Here is a 16,169-nt window from a genome sequence, read left to right as displayed (position 1 = left end):
CGAGGGCGATACATTGGAACCCTTTACAGTCTGATCTATGAACTAGAACTTGTGCTAGTTCTTGCAAGTTATGAGACAATAACTTCCGTGTTGCGTAGAAATTCTAAAAGTTGTAACTCAGAAAAGTTTACCCTCTTTGTTTCTGATCCACTGCAGTGGTCCTCAGCTGCACCTCGATCAGAAATGACCTCTGGTTGCCACCAGGGCGAATCGCTGGTAGAGCTTTGCCAGGCTCTATCATATGTGGTTTTAAGCCTTGAACTAGTCATCCCAACAGTCTTTTGCCAAATCCTGCAGCATCTCCACCCGCAGTGAAAGTTCTCGACCCTCCTTGATGTCTGTTCTCCTGCAGGAAAGACGACGAAGACGTTGTGGGACCTTCCGGGGCAGAGCAGGGCGAAGATGGCCGGGACCCCCTCGCCCCCTTGCAAACCAGCAAACTAGCCAAGCTGCCGTCCTTCATCTCTCTCCAGACGCCCCCCACATCCCCGAGCGAGGAAGACCGCAAGCCAGAGACGGACAGGCACGGAGAGGAAGCAGGTAAAACCAGAGCCCTTGGCACCGTACCAAAGGTAGAGGAAGCCTCCTTCAGCCCGAGGGCTGAGCTCTGTGGCCCCTGATGGCTTGGGGGGGGGCGCGCATTCCAGATGGGAGCAAAACGTGGGACCAATAACAGCAGCCTATTTTAACTTAAAGCTCTCACTTTAAGCTGTAAGGAAGACAAGAGGGAAGCATGCTGGCCATAGGTGAAAATTCTGAAATTCCTATTGTGATCGTATTTCCTTAAGGACAACGAAAAAAAAAAAAGGAAGAGATTCGTTTAAGCTTGCAAGAGCACCAGACCTTTTAATCAGAGGCGGCAAGCGTCTCATGGTCTTGAAAGCCTGCCTTAGAGAGAGGTGTTCCGGTGTTTTAGAGTTAGGAAACCCCACATACATACATACAAAGCATAGAGTTGACGCTCTCGTGGAAGCAAAAAAGCAAGGCCATCTGGAGAAGCGGAGAGAGGCGGCTCAGGACCTGAGGGAGGACTGGATTTGACTCAAGGGCTCAAGGCTCCCGACCCCTGTCCTATGAATTTGTGGAGTTCCCTTTCTCAGGGAGCAGCAACAAGGAAAATGAAGCATTCAGGTGTCCAAAATGTGTCCCGTTTTCCAGGCTCAGTCTCAGGCTTTCTTGACATTAGGTATAATGAAAGTCATTTCAGGAACGGGATCCCTTGAAAAATGCAATGGAGGGGAGAGAGTTGAGGTGGGGGCGAACAGTTCATCGTTGGTGGCTTTTGCAGTGCAAGAAGGACGCGCGGTTGCCTTTGTGGCGTGTGTGCGTTTGAGGGAGGGGAATCATATGAAGTAAAAGAAGAGCAGCTGCTCCTTCTTAACGGGTTGTCTTTGCAATTAAAAGTGTGATTGCAGCCAAAAGTCAAAGGTCGGGCAGCCAGCTCCCACCTTCTGTTTTCTTATGTGTCTCATCCCTTGGTCTAACTGAGGTTCTCCCGTTGGAAAGTTCTAAAGGCTTAAAATACAGACGTTCTGGTGATCCTGGAGAAGAATCAGGCCAAGAAGTTGGCATGGTGTGTAGTTGTCGATTTGGGTGGCACCATGTTTTATAACAATGGCAACCAAGTGACGTGGGATGTCTGTGCCAAGCAGCTTCGATTCCTCGATGGGTAGGCCTGGCTTAGCCTTGCTGGCCGTTCTGCTCCAGGAAAAGGTTTCTCTCCTCGTGTGGAGGCTCTTAAAGGAGTGGTTGCTATGTGCTTTCAGAAAGCAAAGTGTGCTGCTTAAATACTGCCTCCGTGGCGCTTACATCTCATTTGTCCAACAGCCCCACCTTTTTTTTTTTTTTTGCCAAACCGAACCAAATTTTTGTCACCCTGTGCATGCAGGATATGCCAGCCTGTAGCAGAAATCAAACAGAGCGAAGTCTGCTTTGATGGAAAGAAAGACTCTGAGATTCTAACGGTTGGGATGGTCTCCTTAATGTTTAGTAGAAATATGTAAGTTTACCCATAGGTTTGGGTCTTCTCCTGTGGAGCAGCTAAAAAGGGGAAAAGGAAGTTATGTTGTATTGCACTTCAGATTCTTGACAATGGCTGTAATGTTATATCACTCCTCATTTATTTCTTCTGCAGCCTAAACATACCCCTCAACAGCACCCCTCAACCTTTCTTCACAGGGCTTGGTTTCCAGACCCTTTGCCACCTTTGGGGACCTGGCGGGGGGGAAGGAGCTGGATAGCAGAGTGAGAGGTTGAGAGTTCATTCTCTGGTCGTGTGTTGTGCGCTTAATGCCAGCCTGTGTAGCCTTGGGCAAGCCTCACTGTCCCAGAGGGAGCCCTTCGAGAAGAAGGGAAGGGTGAACTATTTCTGAGTACTCCGTACCTAGGAAACCCTTGGAAAGAGTGGCCATAATTGGGGGGTTTGACTTGATGACACATCATCATTATTGGGGTTAGTGACTGTGTTAGTCTATGCAACAAAATGAACAGGGGTGCCTTAAGCACTTACAGGGCACCCAACGAAGTTTTGTGAGCTTTTCAGGACCCACCAGGCTCTTAGTAACTTCCTTGTCCTTCCCATCACCAGTGGTTCCCAACTTTCGCTAACCCAGAAGCCTTCCCCACCAGCTGTGCTGGCCAGGATTTCTGGGAGTTGTAGTCCAAGAACATCTGGGGACCCAAAATGGGGAACCACTGCCTTAGACCCTTTCCAGCTTCTCCATATCTTTCCAAAATGATGGTGCCCACAACTGGTACTCCAGATGTGATCAGAAGAAAGCAGAGTAGCCCTTTGATCTAGATAGGGTGCCTCTTTTGAAGCCTCTAGAGTGGCCGTTGCCCTTTTTGCCCCCACATTTGCTTGGCTCAACCAAGACAGACGTCTCTAGATCCCCTTTCCTTTCCTTTCCTTTCCTTTCTCTCTTTCTCCTCCTCCTCCTCCTTTTGCATGTGCTGCTGCCAAGTGAGTGGTTAGCTATCCTATATCTGAATTTATTTATTTATTTTTGCTGGAATGCTAAAAGGCTCCAGGTAAGGCGTATAGGAGCACTCATACATTGGAACTGTGGAGTTCTGGAAAGTGACCTTAAAAATGGGGGGGGGGGGGATTTTTGCACCCCTGTGCTGGGACCCCAGTGTCTTTTCAGTTCCTCTTTAAATCCCCCTTTTAGCATGCTCTGTTTGCTCTGAGCCCTGGTCCTTCCCCTCACTCGTGCTCTTCCCTTTCCCTTGTCCGGATGACACACACACCCCCTCTGTTCCCTTTGGCTCTCTGCGGCAGGACTACTGTTGCTGCCTACCTTGGGAAAGGAGTCTTTGAGCTCCTGCTTCCTGCCTTGGCTTCTCCTTCTGCCTCAGAGAGGAATCATGTCATCTGTAGTCTGTAGTAGAAATTGCTGCAACTCCACACACCCTGTGCTAGAAGCAAAGCACGCTGCTTCTATGCCCACTCCGTGACACTCAAAGCACTCTCTGGGCAGTTCATGATTGAATTATGCCAGCCACACCTTGCTGCCCCTGCTGTCTCCCTCCACCTCCAAAGGCTGACTCAACCTCCTGCTGGCACCCTTTGCCCAAGCCGCGAGTAGAGGCTTGGCTGCAGGACTGCAGTTTAACTCCTGTGCTGCAAAGTTTCCTTTGGATCGGCCCATCTCGAGTCTTTGACATGCCAAGAGATGAGGGTGCCAGCAGAAAGAGGATTGTGGGAATTCGTCTCTCCCCCCCCCCCCATTTTCATTTTAAGGCAGACAAACAAAAGGATAAAAGTTCAAGCCCAAGGCTATAGGGACGCACTGGGGTGCAATTTCTGCTGGTTATGGGGGGGCAAGATGCTGGGCGGAAGAGTGAGCTATGTATAGGCACTTCGGTTAGATCAGCACTGTGCTGCGTTTGTAAGTTTGTAAGCCGCCTAGAGTGGTCCATTGGTCCAGATAGGCGGGGTACAAATCAAATCAAATCAAATCAAATCAATAAATAAATAAAATAACAAAGTTCTGGCCTTGGGTTTATTCACAAACTGGATCCCTTGCCTTCAGGCGGCTTCAGGTAGAGAGTAGGAATATCAGCACATCCCCCATTGAAATGGATCAGAGACCCGACCTTCCTTTTCCTGCAGTGACCCACAGCACGCTGTTGAGCGGCTGACCCTCAAGTTCACCCTCCTCCCTCGCTCAAAGGGATCTGAACCCCACTAACGCTGGCTGGGCGGCTCCGTCGTTTAGGTCTCTGGCTGTGGATCCAGGCGTCGGGAGTGCCTCCAAGCAGCCAGCCTGTGTAGCCTTGGGCCAGCGGCACTGTTCCAGGGACTAAGGAACCACTTCTGAATATTCCCTACATGGAAAACAGCATAAAGGTCACCATAAGTCAGAAGAGTCTTGACAGCACATGATTATTACATTATTCATTCTGGAAACATGATGCTGGTTAATTGCCTTTTTTTCAAGCAGTCTTCCCCAGTCCCGTGGCCCTCCAGATGTGTTGTCTTGGAACAGTGGGAGGGGCCATCGAAAACATCTGGAAGGTGTTAGAGAAAAGCTGGCGCAGAGTTCTGTGGTGCTTAGTCCTAGAATTGCTGACTTTGCTGGGTGACCTTCACGGAAACCAGAACATCTGGCGCCCAAGTGCCTCCTGCACCCTGGCAGGCTCTCCAGCTGTATGCAGCTGCTTGGAGGTTCCCACCTTCGCACTCTCCCGCTTGCTTGCCCGAGACCCAGATCCTTTGCCTTTGTATTTTATGGGCTACAATGGGCACCTGAACAAAGCTATCCGTGGCTTCAGTGATTGTTCACAGGTAGCAGACCTTTCCATATTTCACCTTCCAGTTAAATCGCTTGCGCCGGCGCAAACGGTCCCTCCCCATGCTAATGGTTACTGAGTGCCCCAGCGCACAGGGCCCTTCCAATCGAGTGCTAATTTAATTAGAAAGCACCCATTTTAGTTAATTTGTTCGAGAAGATCATTGCAGGCTCCCGGAGAGAACAGATGTTCCCCTCTCCCCCGATGAACATTCTGGGGTTTGTAAATGGCTCCACTCAGCCTTGTTTAGGAGAGAAAAGAGGATTTTATGGTGGCAAACGACCCTTTCTGTAAACATTTTACAGCTCTCTGCACGTTTGAGTGAGGATAAACCCCTGGCAACTCGGCGGGCTGCAAGTTTGCGACCATACGGCTATCATTTTATTGTCATATTTCACGGTCGTAACGTTAATGGAAGATGCTCGCTCCAGTCTTTTTTAACGGCTCCGCTGAGCACGCTCAAAACACTTTCGCTTTGGAAAATTCACGGAGGTACAGTGCTTCGGTTTTTGTTTACCGCTTCTGCTTCGGGAACCCCTTTCCGGGCAGACCCTTCTCTCCTTCCGACAGATGTGCCGACACTGCGGCTGCCTGCCCCACCTGGAAGGGCTTCCAGGGGCACCCGGGGGAACTGCCACCTGACTCTCAGTCGTTCTGGAAGCCACTGGATCTCTTAGTCAGACACAGCTTAGAGAAAGTCTTATAATTTGTCCCAGACAGCATGAAGCGGAAAATCCCGGAGACCTTGGAAATGTTACTTTTTAAAGACTCCAGTCCCCAGAATCCTCTTGGTGGAGGTGGGAATCCTGGAATTATAATTCTAAAAATTATATTTCCCAAGCTAGATAAAAGCACCCATCCTCTTGTTGCATGGGGCAGTTCTCCTGCTGTTGCAGAAAGAGAAGACAGTGGCCAGGGTTTAGCTTGAAGAAGATTGTGTGTAATATCTATTGCATAATATTTATTTATCAGTTGGTCCAAAATAAGGTGGCCTTATATTTTGCCCCAGAAGATTGGGGGGGGGGGAATTGTGCCAGTCTGCCAGCCCTTGGGCATGCCCCCCCTTAACAGCTGCAGGATCACATTCGATGGCAGCTGGAAGACAATCCCATCCCGCTGACAGCCTGGGCGCATGTCTCTCCACATAGCCCTTTCTCCGTCTCTCTTTCACATCCCCTCTGCCACATCTGCTCCAGCAGGTCTGAATCCCAACAGCCTACTCGGGACCGGCTGGCGTCCAAACCCTGAATGCAGCTGGCACGTGGGCTCCCAAACTGCCCGCTGTAGGGAAGAAAAAAACAACCCCAGTGGGATCTAGCCCTGGAAGTGAATCGCATAGTCATGATAAAGGCAGGGGATTTTGTTTTGGGGGTTTTTTTTGGTGAGTCAGGAGAAGAGGACTCCCTGGGAGCAGGGTTTGGTGTCTCCTGAGCCACCCAGAGCTGGCTAGGCCATTCTAGCAGTTGTCTCCCCCCCAGTCTGCCAGAAAAGAAATTTTCCCAAGCACGGCATCAAGTTTTAGGAAATGTGTAAATTGTAGCGAGACCGAAAGAATATTTGTCGATTTAAGACCTCAGATGCTTGCTTCCGTCGTCTCTTTCCCCCTTGTCATGCACAGGGATGACATCTGACTCAGTTCAATAGAATAGGAAAAGCCCTCAAGGAATTCCTTCTTGTTTTCCCCCCACCCCCCCCCCAGAGACACACATGGGGTGGAAGGAACACACCCCGAATTCCCCCTTCTTCTTTCTTCTCCTTGCAAGAAAAGGATGCAAGAAAATAAGCACCCTTTTCTTGCAAGAAGCAAAGCCCCCCTATGTTTGCAGTGGAGGAGCGAAGCGAGAAGCGCCGGCCGATGGTTATGCAAGATGCGAAGAACCCATCCGGGGCTTTTCCGAGGAAGCCCATGAAATAAAGTAGCTGTTACCACAGTTGGTGTTAATATCATTTCTGCAGCAGTCACAAAAGTTAGGCGAGCTGTGTTAAACCAGTAAATTGATAGCTCCAGAAAATGTCTTACTCTTTTGCAGGTAAGAAGTGAAAAAATCGTAATTCCTCTTCCTTGCCTGAGAGGATGAAACGAGGAAAAAAATTTACGTCCTGTAACACATGCATAGAGAGAGAGAGAGAGAGGAAGGGGAGGGGAGAAGCAGCTGCCTGCCTCTGTTTCATGCCACGGCGCACTCCCCATGTTGTGTGTCTCATCTGGCATATGCCGGCAAATCCATGTTTCATCAGGCATATAGAACAAGTTAATTAAAAAGCACCACAAACTACTTTTTATAATTGAGTTAACAAACCTCTAATATAATTGCTTCCCTAATGCAGCGTCTGTCAAGCAGCAGGTAGCGCATACCCATGCCTTCCTGCCTGCCTGCCTTGCCCACGTGCTTCCAGAAAACACAGATTCTGTGCTTTAAAAGTAACAAGGATCTTGAGTTGTGTGTGTGTGTGTGTGTGTGTGTGTGTGTGTGTGTGTGTGTGTGTGTGTGTGTGTGAGAGAGAGAGAGAGAGAGAGAGAGAGAGGTCTCATATTCACAATTTTTCCATAGTTTGCTTCAAGTCTACTGTGTCCCACTTAGGTTGTGGCTTTTTTGTAGGCTAGACCCTTTCTCTCCTCCAGCGCTGCCATCCTTGAATGCTTGTGCGTTGTGTTTTGCGTTTTGTTGTGTTACCTCCCGGCCAAGGTTTTGGCTGTGTATCTTCCACTTCTCAGAACAGACTCCGGGGGGGGGGAGGGAGGCAAAGCCTCTCTTGCGTATCTCCTCCCAGGGGAACCATCGTTCAGAATTCATCCCACGGCTTTCGGTCCCTCAGGAAGATATTTGGGAATGTGTTTTCTGCTCTTTTCATTTCGTGTGCCTCTGATGGTGTGTGGCCTCTTTTCCTCTCAACCTGCTCTTCCTCTTTGTAGGCAACCTTCAGATCTGCCAAGGCTTAGCCCTTTCTCATGTGGTGGGCTTGTGATTCTCATTTTTTGGTGGATTAGTCACAGCTTGGCCTTTGAAAGCTCTGTCTTTACATTCCTGTATGCAGAAAAGGGGCATTAAATCCTCACTTCAGGTGTTTGGAGCTGGCTGGATAATAGCTGAGTGCTTTAGGTATATGGGTGCAGAGCGACAGGTTGGGAGTTTGGTTCCCTCCTGGGAGCAAAGCCAGCCTGCGTGGCCTTGGGCAAGCTGCACCGTCCCACGATGACCCCAGAAGAAAGGAAGAAGGAGAAACTACTTCAGATTATTCTCCATCTAGGAAACCCTGAAAAGAGTTACCATAAGTTGGAACTGACTTGACAACACATTATCATCATCATTCAACAATATGTAGTCAATCAAAATTATAAAAACATTGACTGTTTTTATATAACGTACACGTTTTAATTGAAAACCTAAGTATCTGCTGAATACCGGCGCAGTATGTATGCTGTTCCTAATTTTGCTATTTTCTCTTAACTTTGATGGTGCGATTTCTGAAATCTGCAGCTGCTTAGAATACTGTGTGGAATTTCTTGATATTGTTCCCAGAGCTCCAGTGATGATGAGGATGAGGATGATTCAGGTGTTTGGAGATGTTCCACCCATTACAGTAACTCATATCCCACCCAACCCAGCCTGTTATTTGCTTAGCATTACAGGTGTTGGCACTACGATCTCTTTCTCAGCTCAAGAGGTGCAAAACCCCTTTGCGTGATACCCTCTTGAGCTCGTGGCCCATCACCAGTATGCAAACGACATAGGCCTCGCATGTGCTGGAACATAATTCCCACGGAAAACGTTGCTGCCGGCCCAGAGAGGGGGTACCTGGCAAGGGTGGCATCCGTAGTTGCATGGCAGCAGGTGGTAAGTCAGATGGAAAGGATGCTCTGCAGGGTTGCTGTTGGGATTCAGGGCGTGAGTGCGGAGAGAGCTGTGTGTCCATGCTCAACCCTGCTATTAGGACCGCTGATGCTTCTTGGGGTTTCATGGTACCTCATCCCCCCCAAATGAGGGGGGGGGTGCAGCCATACAGAGCAAAAGCAACAGGATGGCTTGCTCTCAAGGGTCTCTAGTCTGCCGCAAAGCCTAAGTTCAGGTTCCTCAGAGGCCACCTGGGTCTGGGGCAGAAGCGCCGCAGGCGGAAGAAGTCAGGATGCTGCTGTACAAGCAGAGGCATCTGTTGTTGAGCTTACGCCCCCCCCCCCTTCTCCAGATCTGGGCCCATTGTCCCATCGGCACGGCTTCTAAGTTCATCTCCTGGCCAGGGGAGCAGGTGTTGCTCGGTGACCCAGAAGGGCAGGGAGCCCTACAAACAGTAGGCAGGACTTGAGAAGGAGGAATCCAAAGAGTGGGTCGCCGGTGGAATGGCCAAGGAACTGGGCCTTGTCCAGCGCCTTCACGGGAGGCTTTGAGGCCAGTTTAAAACATGCAATGTGGGAGAGACGGAATGTGGCCTTTGGGCTTTAAGGAGCTTTGGTGGAAGGCCGCTCAGACCTGCCACTCTAGACCTCCCAGGGGAAGCAGGCGTCACCGGAAAGCCACCTCCTGAAAACGCCGAGGTTTGGCTTGCTGGGTTTTCTCCCCATGAGGCTTATGGCTTGTTGTAGAGGGGAATGGTTTTTCTGGAGCTACAATTCACAGCCCCGAGGGTGAAGGTGATGACGGGACATCTTGGGGGGGGGGGCTTCAGAAGGCACCACTCTGGCGCTGCATGCAGCCGGCAGGCTACACAACTCCCCCTCCCCTTGCTTTAAGAGAACACATTGTGATACCGACTGTTCTTGCCTTGAACCTCAGGCATGAATGTAGCTCTCAGTGGAAGCCCCCCACCCCTGGAGAGCAAAGAGATCAAGAAGGGGGGGGGGAATGGCTGCCACCCTCACCCACCCACCCCGCTGGCTGTGGCAACCAGACCCTCAAAACGGCTGCCCTCTTTCTTTTCTATTCCACTCACACCTTTTTTCTGCTGGCCACAGGGTCTTCCATGACCTACATGTGACTGCCAGAAACCAGAGCCCCACTCCCGCCCCACTTTAGCCACAGGTCCACGGGAGGGGTGTTACGTGGCCAGGCGGACCCACTGAACAGTCGCAAGGAGCTACAGCCGCTGGCGGCCACCAGGGCCGGGGAAGGGAGGGGGAATCGGTCAGTGGCAGTCCTGTGCCTGACGCCTCTTCCTGCTCCCAGCCGTAATGGGATCTCTCTGGCATCCTTCCTCTGCAGCCGCATTTTGTCAGCTCGCAGGGACCTCATCTGCCGGGTTTTAGGGTCACGGATTTGCAAACAGAACCCGTGTGTTTGTGAACGAGTTGACCAGTAGCGCGGAGGGGCTGTGAAGTCTTCCATGGCCAGCCCCTCTGGCCTTGTGGGCTTGCCCCCCACCTACCCCATGACTGGCCAGATGTTTGTAGGATCCCATTCCCCAGCTGGCCAGCTGGCCTGTTGTCCATGTTGACACAGTAGAGAGGAGAGCCCCACTCCGAACGGTGGTGGCGGGTTGGGGGCCTCCTGCAACTTTCAACCCGATCAAATCCGAGCTTCCTCTCCGTGGACCGGATGAGCTGCCCCCGGGTGACCTTGTTTCAGGGCTCCCTTAGTGACCTTGGCCACCAGGGAAATCCCTGCGGGCTCACCAAGGAGATCCAGAACCTCTGAAAGGGTGGAGCTTTGGGGGCAGCGTTCAGTCGTATGGGGCACCAAGCGAGCCCTGCCGTGTCATGAAGGAGAGCCAAAGCATCCATGGAGGGTTCAGGTGGTTGTTTGCAAGTGCCGCGGTTAGGTCCTGGGTGTTTTTTCAGAAACTTTCCCCTGAGCTGGAAAAGTTTCTTTCCTGGACTATACCTTGCCCACACGTCCCATGGTTTTGCTTTTCCAACCTCTCCTCAGGGCTTGCCTCTGAAACTGGCAGGGGAGTGAGACGTTTTGGAAGGCACCCGGGGGTGGAGGGGACCAGAACTTGGCCCCAGTGTCGCAGCCGGGTGCTGTGAAGGGCCTTGAGCGAAGCCTGGCAGTTCCCTGCTTTCCTGCTGGAAAAAATTAGAGGGAGGGTGGGTGTCAAAGCAAGTCCATCGCCCCCCCCGGGGCTTTAAGGAGAGCAGAAATGGTCTCCCAGTGCTTCCAAGAAGCCCAGCCCTTCTTTGAAGTGCCAGGGTTGGTTCCTCTTGCGCCCCTTCCCTCCCCACCTTGTGGTCCAGAGTCCCCAGAGAGTTGGGAGCACGCCACTGTGGGAACGTGAGCTGCCCTCTTGTCAGGCGCCAGAAAAGCCCTTGGCGTCATGTGTGGTCTTTTCCTTGCAAGCATTCAGATGGTTACCTTTTTTTAAGTCAAAGGGACCAGGTCTCTCTCTGGGTTGAAGATTGTTTGCTGAACCTGGTTAATTCTGAGAGGAGAGAGATGGAAAGTTGGGAGGGAAGGGGGGGAGGGAGGAAGGAAGGGAGGGAGGGAGGGAGGGAGGGAGGAAGGAAGGAAGGAAGGAAGGAAGGAAGGAAGGAAGGAAGGAAGGAAGGAAGGAAGGAAGGAAGGAAGGAAAAGAAAGTGAGAGGGAGGGAGGGAGGGAGGAAGGAAGGAAGGAAGGAAGGAAGGAAGGAAGGAAGGAAGGAAGGAAGGAAGGAAGGAAGGAAGGAAGGAAGGAAGGAAGGAAGGAAGGAAGGAAGGAAGGAAAAGAAAGTGAGAGGGAGGGAGGGAGGGAGGGAGGGAGGAAGGAAGGAAGGAAGGAAGGAAGGAAGGAAGGAAGGAAGGAAGGAAGGAAGGAAGGAAGGAAGGAAGGAAGGAAGGAAGGAAGGAAGGAAGGAAGGCGGATGATGGATACATGGAAGTTAGCTAGCTAGCTAGCTAGTTAGCTAGTTAGTTAGCTAGCTAGTTAGTTAGTTAGTTAGTTAGTTAGTTAGTTAGTTAGTTAGTTAGTTAGTTAGTTAGTTAATTAGTTAGTTAGTTAGTTAGAGATTGAACTGCAGAGATCCATGTCGAAATCCTCACTGAGTGAAGAAGCTCGCAGGTTGACCTCAGCCCAGTCTTTCCCTCGGTATGACCTGACCTCACAGGGCTTTTATACTACTGATAAAGTGTGGAGGATAGTTGCATACAGTTCCCTTTGAGCTCATTGGAGGGGAAAATGGGATATAAATATAGCTTGTGTAGTGGATAGAATGATGGGCTAGGACTCAGGAGAGGGGTTTTTGCTCGGCCATGGAAACTCCCGGGGTGGGGGGTGGGGAATGGAACTGGTAAAACCAGTCTTTGAACATCTCATGTACCTTGAAAGCCCTGCTAGGGTTGCTAGAAGTCCGTTGTGACTTGGTGGGACACAAGACATAAGTGTCCCACTCAATTGATACAAAGTGGTGTATAAATGTAATGGGAAGCAACAGTGGCAAATAAGTCCGTTTCCTAAAATCTGCAGGGTGCTTGAATTGCTGACTTGGATTTGGGGAGACAGAGGGCGGGATTATAGTGTCAACCCGGTGTCTCCTTCAGAAGAGGTTGGCGTGCAGGCTCTTCAGAGAGGAAGCCTCTCTTTCCGCTGCCAGGCCTGCCCTGCGGCATTGCTTGGCCCTGTTTTTGAAGGAGGTTTTGTTCAGGACATGGAAGAGCTTCCCTTTCCTAAAGAGAGACGTTTTGGCAGGCACCTGTCGCCCAGCGCCACCTTCTTCGGCCCTGAGACCCGTTTCTCTTTCATGGGGCTAGATCAGCTTGTCTGCTCGCCGGCCTCTTGGGCGCAGGAAGAATGGGCGTGATTTCTCATCAAAAGCGAGTGGGTGGGTGGGTGGCGAGGGCGAATCCTCTCTCAACAGCCTGACAGGCTCAGCAGATGATCCTCCAGGTTCCGCCGCGGCGGCTCTCTTACCTTCCTTCCCAGTCGCATCCTCTTCTCGCTGGAAGCTGTTCAATCATCATAATGAAAAAGGGGCTTCGTAGCGGAGCTTTCACTAACTAGAAATTATGTACCTGATTCCCAGAAGACGGATGGGGCTGCTCTCCAAATACGGAGGGGGCAGCCGCATCCACTGCTACCAAGACGGATCGCAGGGTTTCAACCATCTACTAGGAACGTCGGAAAGGGGGAGGGCGGGAAGCGCATCCGACTTGCGTTGGCTGCCGTTTCGGCGGGACGTCCCTCTGTTTTTCTTGGGCCAGGGGGCAAGGAGACTGGCCGGTCAGAGGTGGGAGTCTGTCCTCGTGTTCATCGCCAAGCAGCCCATTTATTGCCCACCCCCAAGAAACAAATCCCCAGTCGGTAGAACCTTCTGATAAATGACAGGGTCCCTTGATGCCTGTTCAGTCAACCGGCACCTTGCTTCTGTGTTTTGTATTTCCCTTCATTTGCTGTCTTTGCATGTAATACATCGTGTTATGTTTCAGAATCATTATTCATTCAGATTTTCTTCTTTTCTCTCTCTTTTCCCCTCCCCCCTTTCCTTTTCTTTTTTAATATGTGCATATCCTGTATTGACTCTGAGGTCATTAATACTTGCTTGGTTTCTTTACTGGAGTTGGAAATTTTTCCTAGCACTCCTTTGGATGGTGCTAGTATGGTGTAGCAGAAAAACTGTCAGACTCAGGACACAGGATACCTGGGTTCAAATCTCCATGTCACCTTGGAAATTCACTGGGGGTGGGTGGTTTGACACTGGGAAAGCCACTCCTTGAACATGTGATGTGCTTCAAAAACGCTGTGAGGGTTACTATTGTTTGCAATCAGTTTTATAGAAGGGACCCATTTTGGATAATTAGAGACCAAATTGAATGTAGGATTTATTCAGGCTCACCTCAGCTGCTGATACCCTGAGCCAGTCTTCACATGAAGCCAAACCATCGCACAACATTGTGTGCATGAGTGGGAATTTGTCTGTGCAATATGTCTTGGCCTGCATTCCCCATCAGCAGTTTGGTTCTGCTGTGGGGATAGACAGGTTTGCTTCTTTTGCAAGTGACCAGATGGAGAGGGACATGGTGGCGCTGCAGGTTAAACCGCAGAAGCCTCTCTGCTGTAAGGTCTGTAGATCGTCAGCTGTGAGATCAAATCCACGCAACGGAGTGAGCTCCCGTCGCTTGTCCCAGCTCCCGCCAACCTAGGGATTCAAAAGCATGCAAATGCGAGTATACAAATAGGGACCACATTGGTGGGAAGGTAACAGCGTTCCGTGTCTAAGTCGCACTGGCCATGTGACCACGGAAGATTGTCTTCAGACAAACGCTGGCTCTATGGCTTGGATGAGCACCGCCCCCTAGAGTCGAACACGACTGGACAAAAACTGTCAAGGGGAACCTTTACCTTAGATGACATAAGTGGCAATGTGAACCAGCCCATTCCCAAAACATTCCTATCTGCACTTTTCTGGGTCCCTGTCAAATAATACTGTTTTTAAGATGTAGGTAGGTAGAATCACTTCGTTTTGGTTTGTTTCCAGCATGCGCAATTCCTGGGATCAAACCAAAGCAGAGTTGGCTGCTTCTAGTTTCCCATCAGCTTTCAATTTCCCCATATCATTACATAGCTTAAAGAAGAAAGCTTAGCCATTTCTTGACATTGAGAAAATAAATGTTATCTCTCTTCATGCTTCTCCATGGTGGGGCAGAGGAAGGAAGGAAATTTATTTAAAAAAGTATTAGCACAGCACTAATGCACTGTTTCTTTTAGGAAAAAAAAGTTGAAAGCTTCTTTCCAGAAGGAAGAGGAGAAAAGAGATGGCAAGGAAGGGATTTTCCTTCCCCCCCCCCCCATGTTCTCTTTTCTTTTCTGATGGGAGGTGGACCAATTAGGATTGTTTGAAGTGTGCATGCCATGTGGTTGCAAGGATTGCACCGGAAGGCATGTCGGACCTCCGCATGACCTTAAGCAACCCTATTTGTCCTGGACCAGCCTGTTTCGATTGAACCACATCACCAAGGCCTCTCAGAGTTGTTGTGCCATCATTTATAAAACTCTGCTTAAATCCAAAATGTTTCAGGCTCGGATCAAAGTCATTCTAAACCAAGTGATAGGAAAATCCATATTTGGTCACTGTATGCAGGAAACTTTCCGGTAATGTAGGACTTTGGTCTCCTTTTAAAATAATGGCTTCGTTACTAAAATAACAGCTTCATCCTGAAACTGAGGAACGGTGGACTTAAGGGATGCCACAGTTTTGAAACGGCTGTCCCTCTGGAGGCTTTCTTCGGCTTGGCTGCTGTCGCTGTGCCTTCCTCGTTTGGTTGAGGTCGGCTCTTAGAGCTCAGCTTTTAGTTTTGCGTGTGATTTGCAAATCTGGTAGCAGCAGCAGTAGCAGCATACTGCTGCATAATGAAATCCCCCAAGCGGTTTGCATTGCAATGTTCTTCTAATACAATCTTAAAACAATTTTTGAAATATGAAACAATGAAATAGCACCGGGGCAATATTTTGCTGCTTTAGAGGTATTTATGCACACAGCTTTGAAGGTTTTCCTGTTGAAAGGAGTAGCAGAGATGCATATAGGAAGGTCTTTACATATTTTTCTTGAAAATAGGACTCCCGGCCCCTCTCTTGAAGAGAGGCATGCTTCCAAAGCATGCCTTCATGGGCTGAATGGAGAACTTCAGCGGCTGCACCCTCTGTGGCATTATGGGAGTTGTAGTCCAGGGCTTCTGCAGGAGCACCAGGTTGGGGAAGGTTAGCTTATGAGACCATATACAGACGTCTCCCCCCTTTTTAATGACCTTTGAGGTTGTCACACCAGACCGCTGAAGGCAGGAATGCCTTGAATCCCATCTCCTTGTTTTTAAATTCTTATTTTGAACCTCAGATGTTTTATGTGATTCTTGTCCTCCCTCCTTCTGTCTTTTCCTTCTTTTTCAAAGGGTAGGCAAGCGGACTGAAGCCAAAGTGTCTTGAGGTTGCATCAGAGGTTTTGGCCTGTTTGAAATTTTGGATGCCCCGTTTTTGAACAACACATCTCTTGACTTCCTCTGTGTGTGCATGTGCGTGTGCATGTGCGCGCACACATATGTGTGTGCATTTTTAATCCATTTTTAAAACCCTTCCCTCCCCTTTCTGTTTACAGTTCATAATTAAGACCAGCCAGAACACCAGTGAGGGTTTTTTTTAGCTGTTTAATATCCCATCAGAGCCTCCTGGGGAAAACTGACTGACAATTTTACAACCTGCCTGTAAGAATTTCATGACACCTCGTAAATAAATAAATAAAAATAGCGCAAGCCCCCTAACACACACACACACTGGATTTATGGCAACTCCTGCCTTTCCGTGGAACAGGAAAAGCACACAATGTGATTAAACAGCCCTCCACTCCCAGCCAGGAATGGCAATGAAGGGCTCTATTTTACTTTACTTATACTTTTATTGGACTTTTACCCTGCCCCCCTAGACAAAGTCTACTGGGATGGCTTACCTGAGTGATAAAAACCCAACAATATAACATATAACGT

The 16,169-nt window shown here is 49.7% G+C and overlaps 1 protein-coding gene across 1 annotated transcript in view; it reads left to right on the top strand.

Moving 5' to 3' along the window:
• ZC3H3 (zinc finger CCCH-type containing 3) overlaps positions 1-16,169 on the top strand; it is a 260,148-nt gene that overhangs the window by 229,734 nt on the left and 14,245 nt on the right. The window contains exon 11 of the mRNA XM_072999450.2: positions 353-540. Within this exon, the coding sequence (XP_072855551.2) occupies positions 353-540 (188 nt within the window). The remainder of the gene's footprint in view (positions 1-352; positions 541-16,169) is intronic.

The sequence above is a fragment of the Pogona vitticeps genome, chromosome 4, assembly GCF_051106095.1.
Source record: "Pogona vitticeps strain Pit_001003342236 chromosome 4, PviZW2.1, whole genome shotgun sequence".
NCBI classification, from domain to species: Eukaryota; Metazoa; Chordata; class Lepidosauria; order Squamata; family Agamidae; genus Pogona; species Pogona vitticeps.
This window is presented reverse-complemented; position numbering and strand designations above follow the sequence as displayed.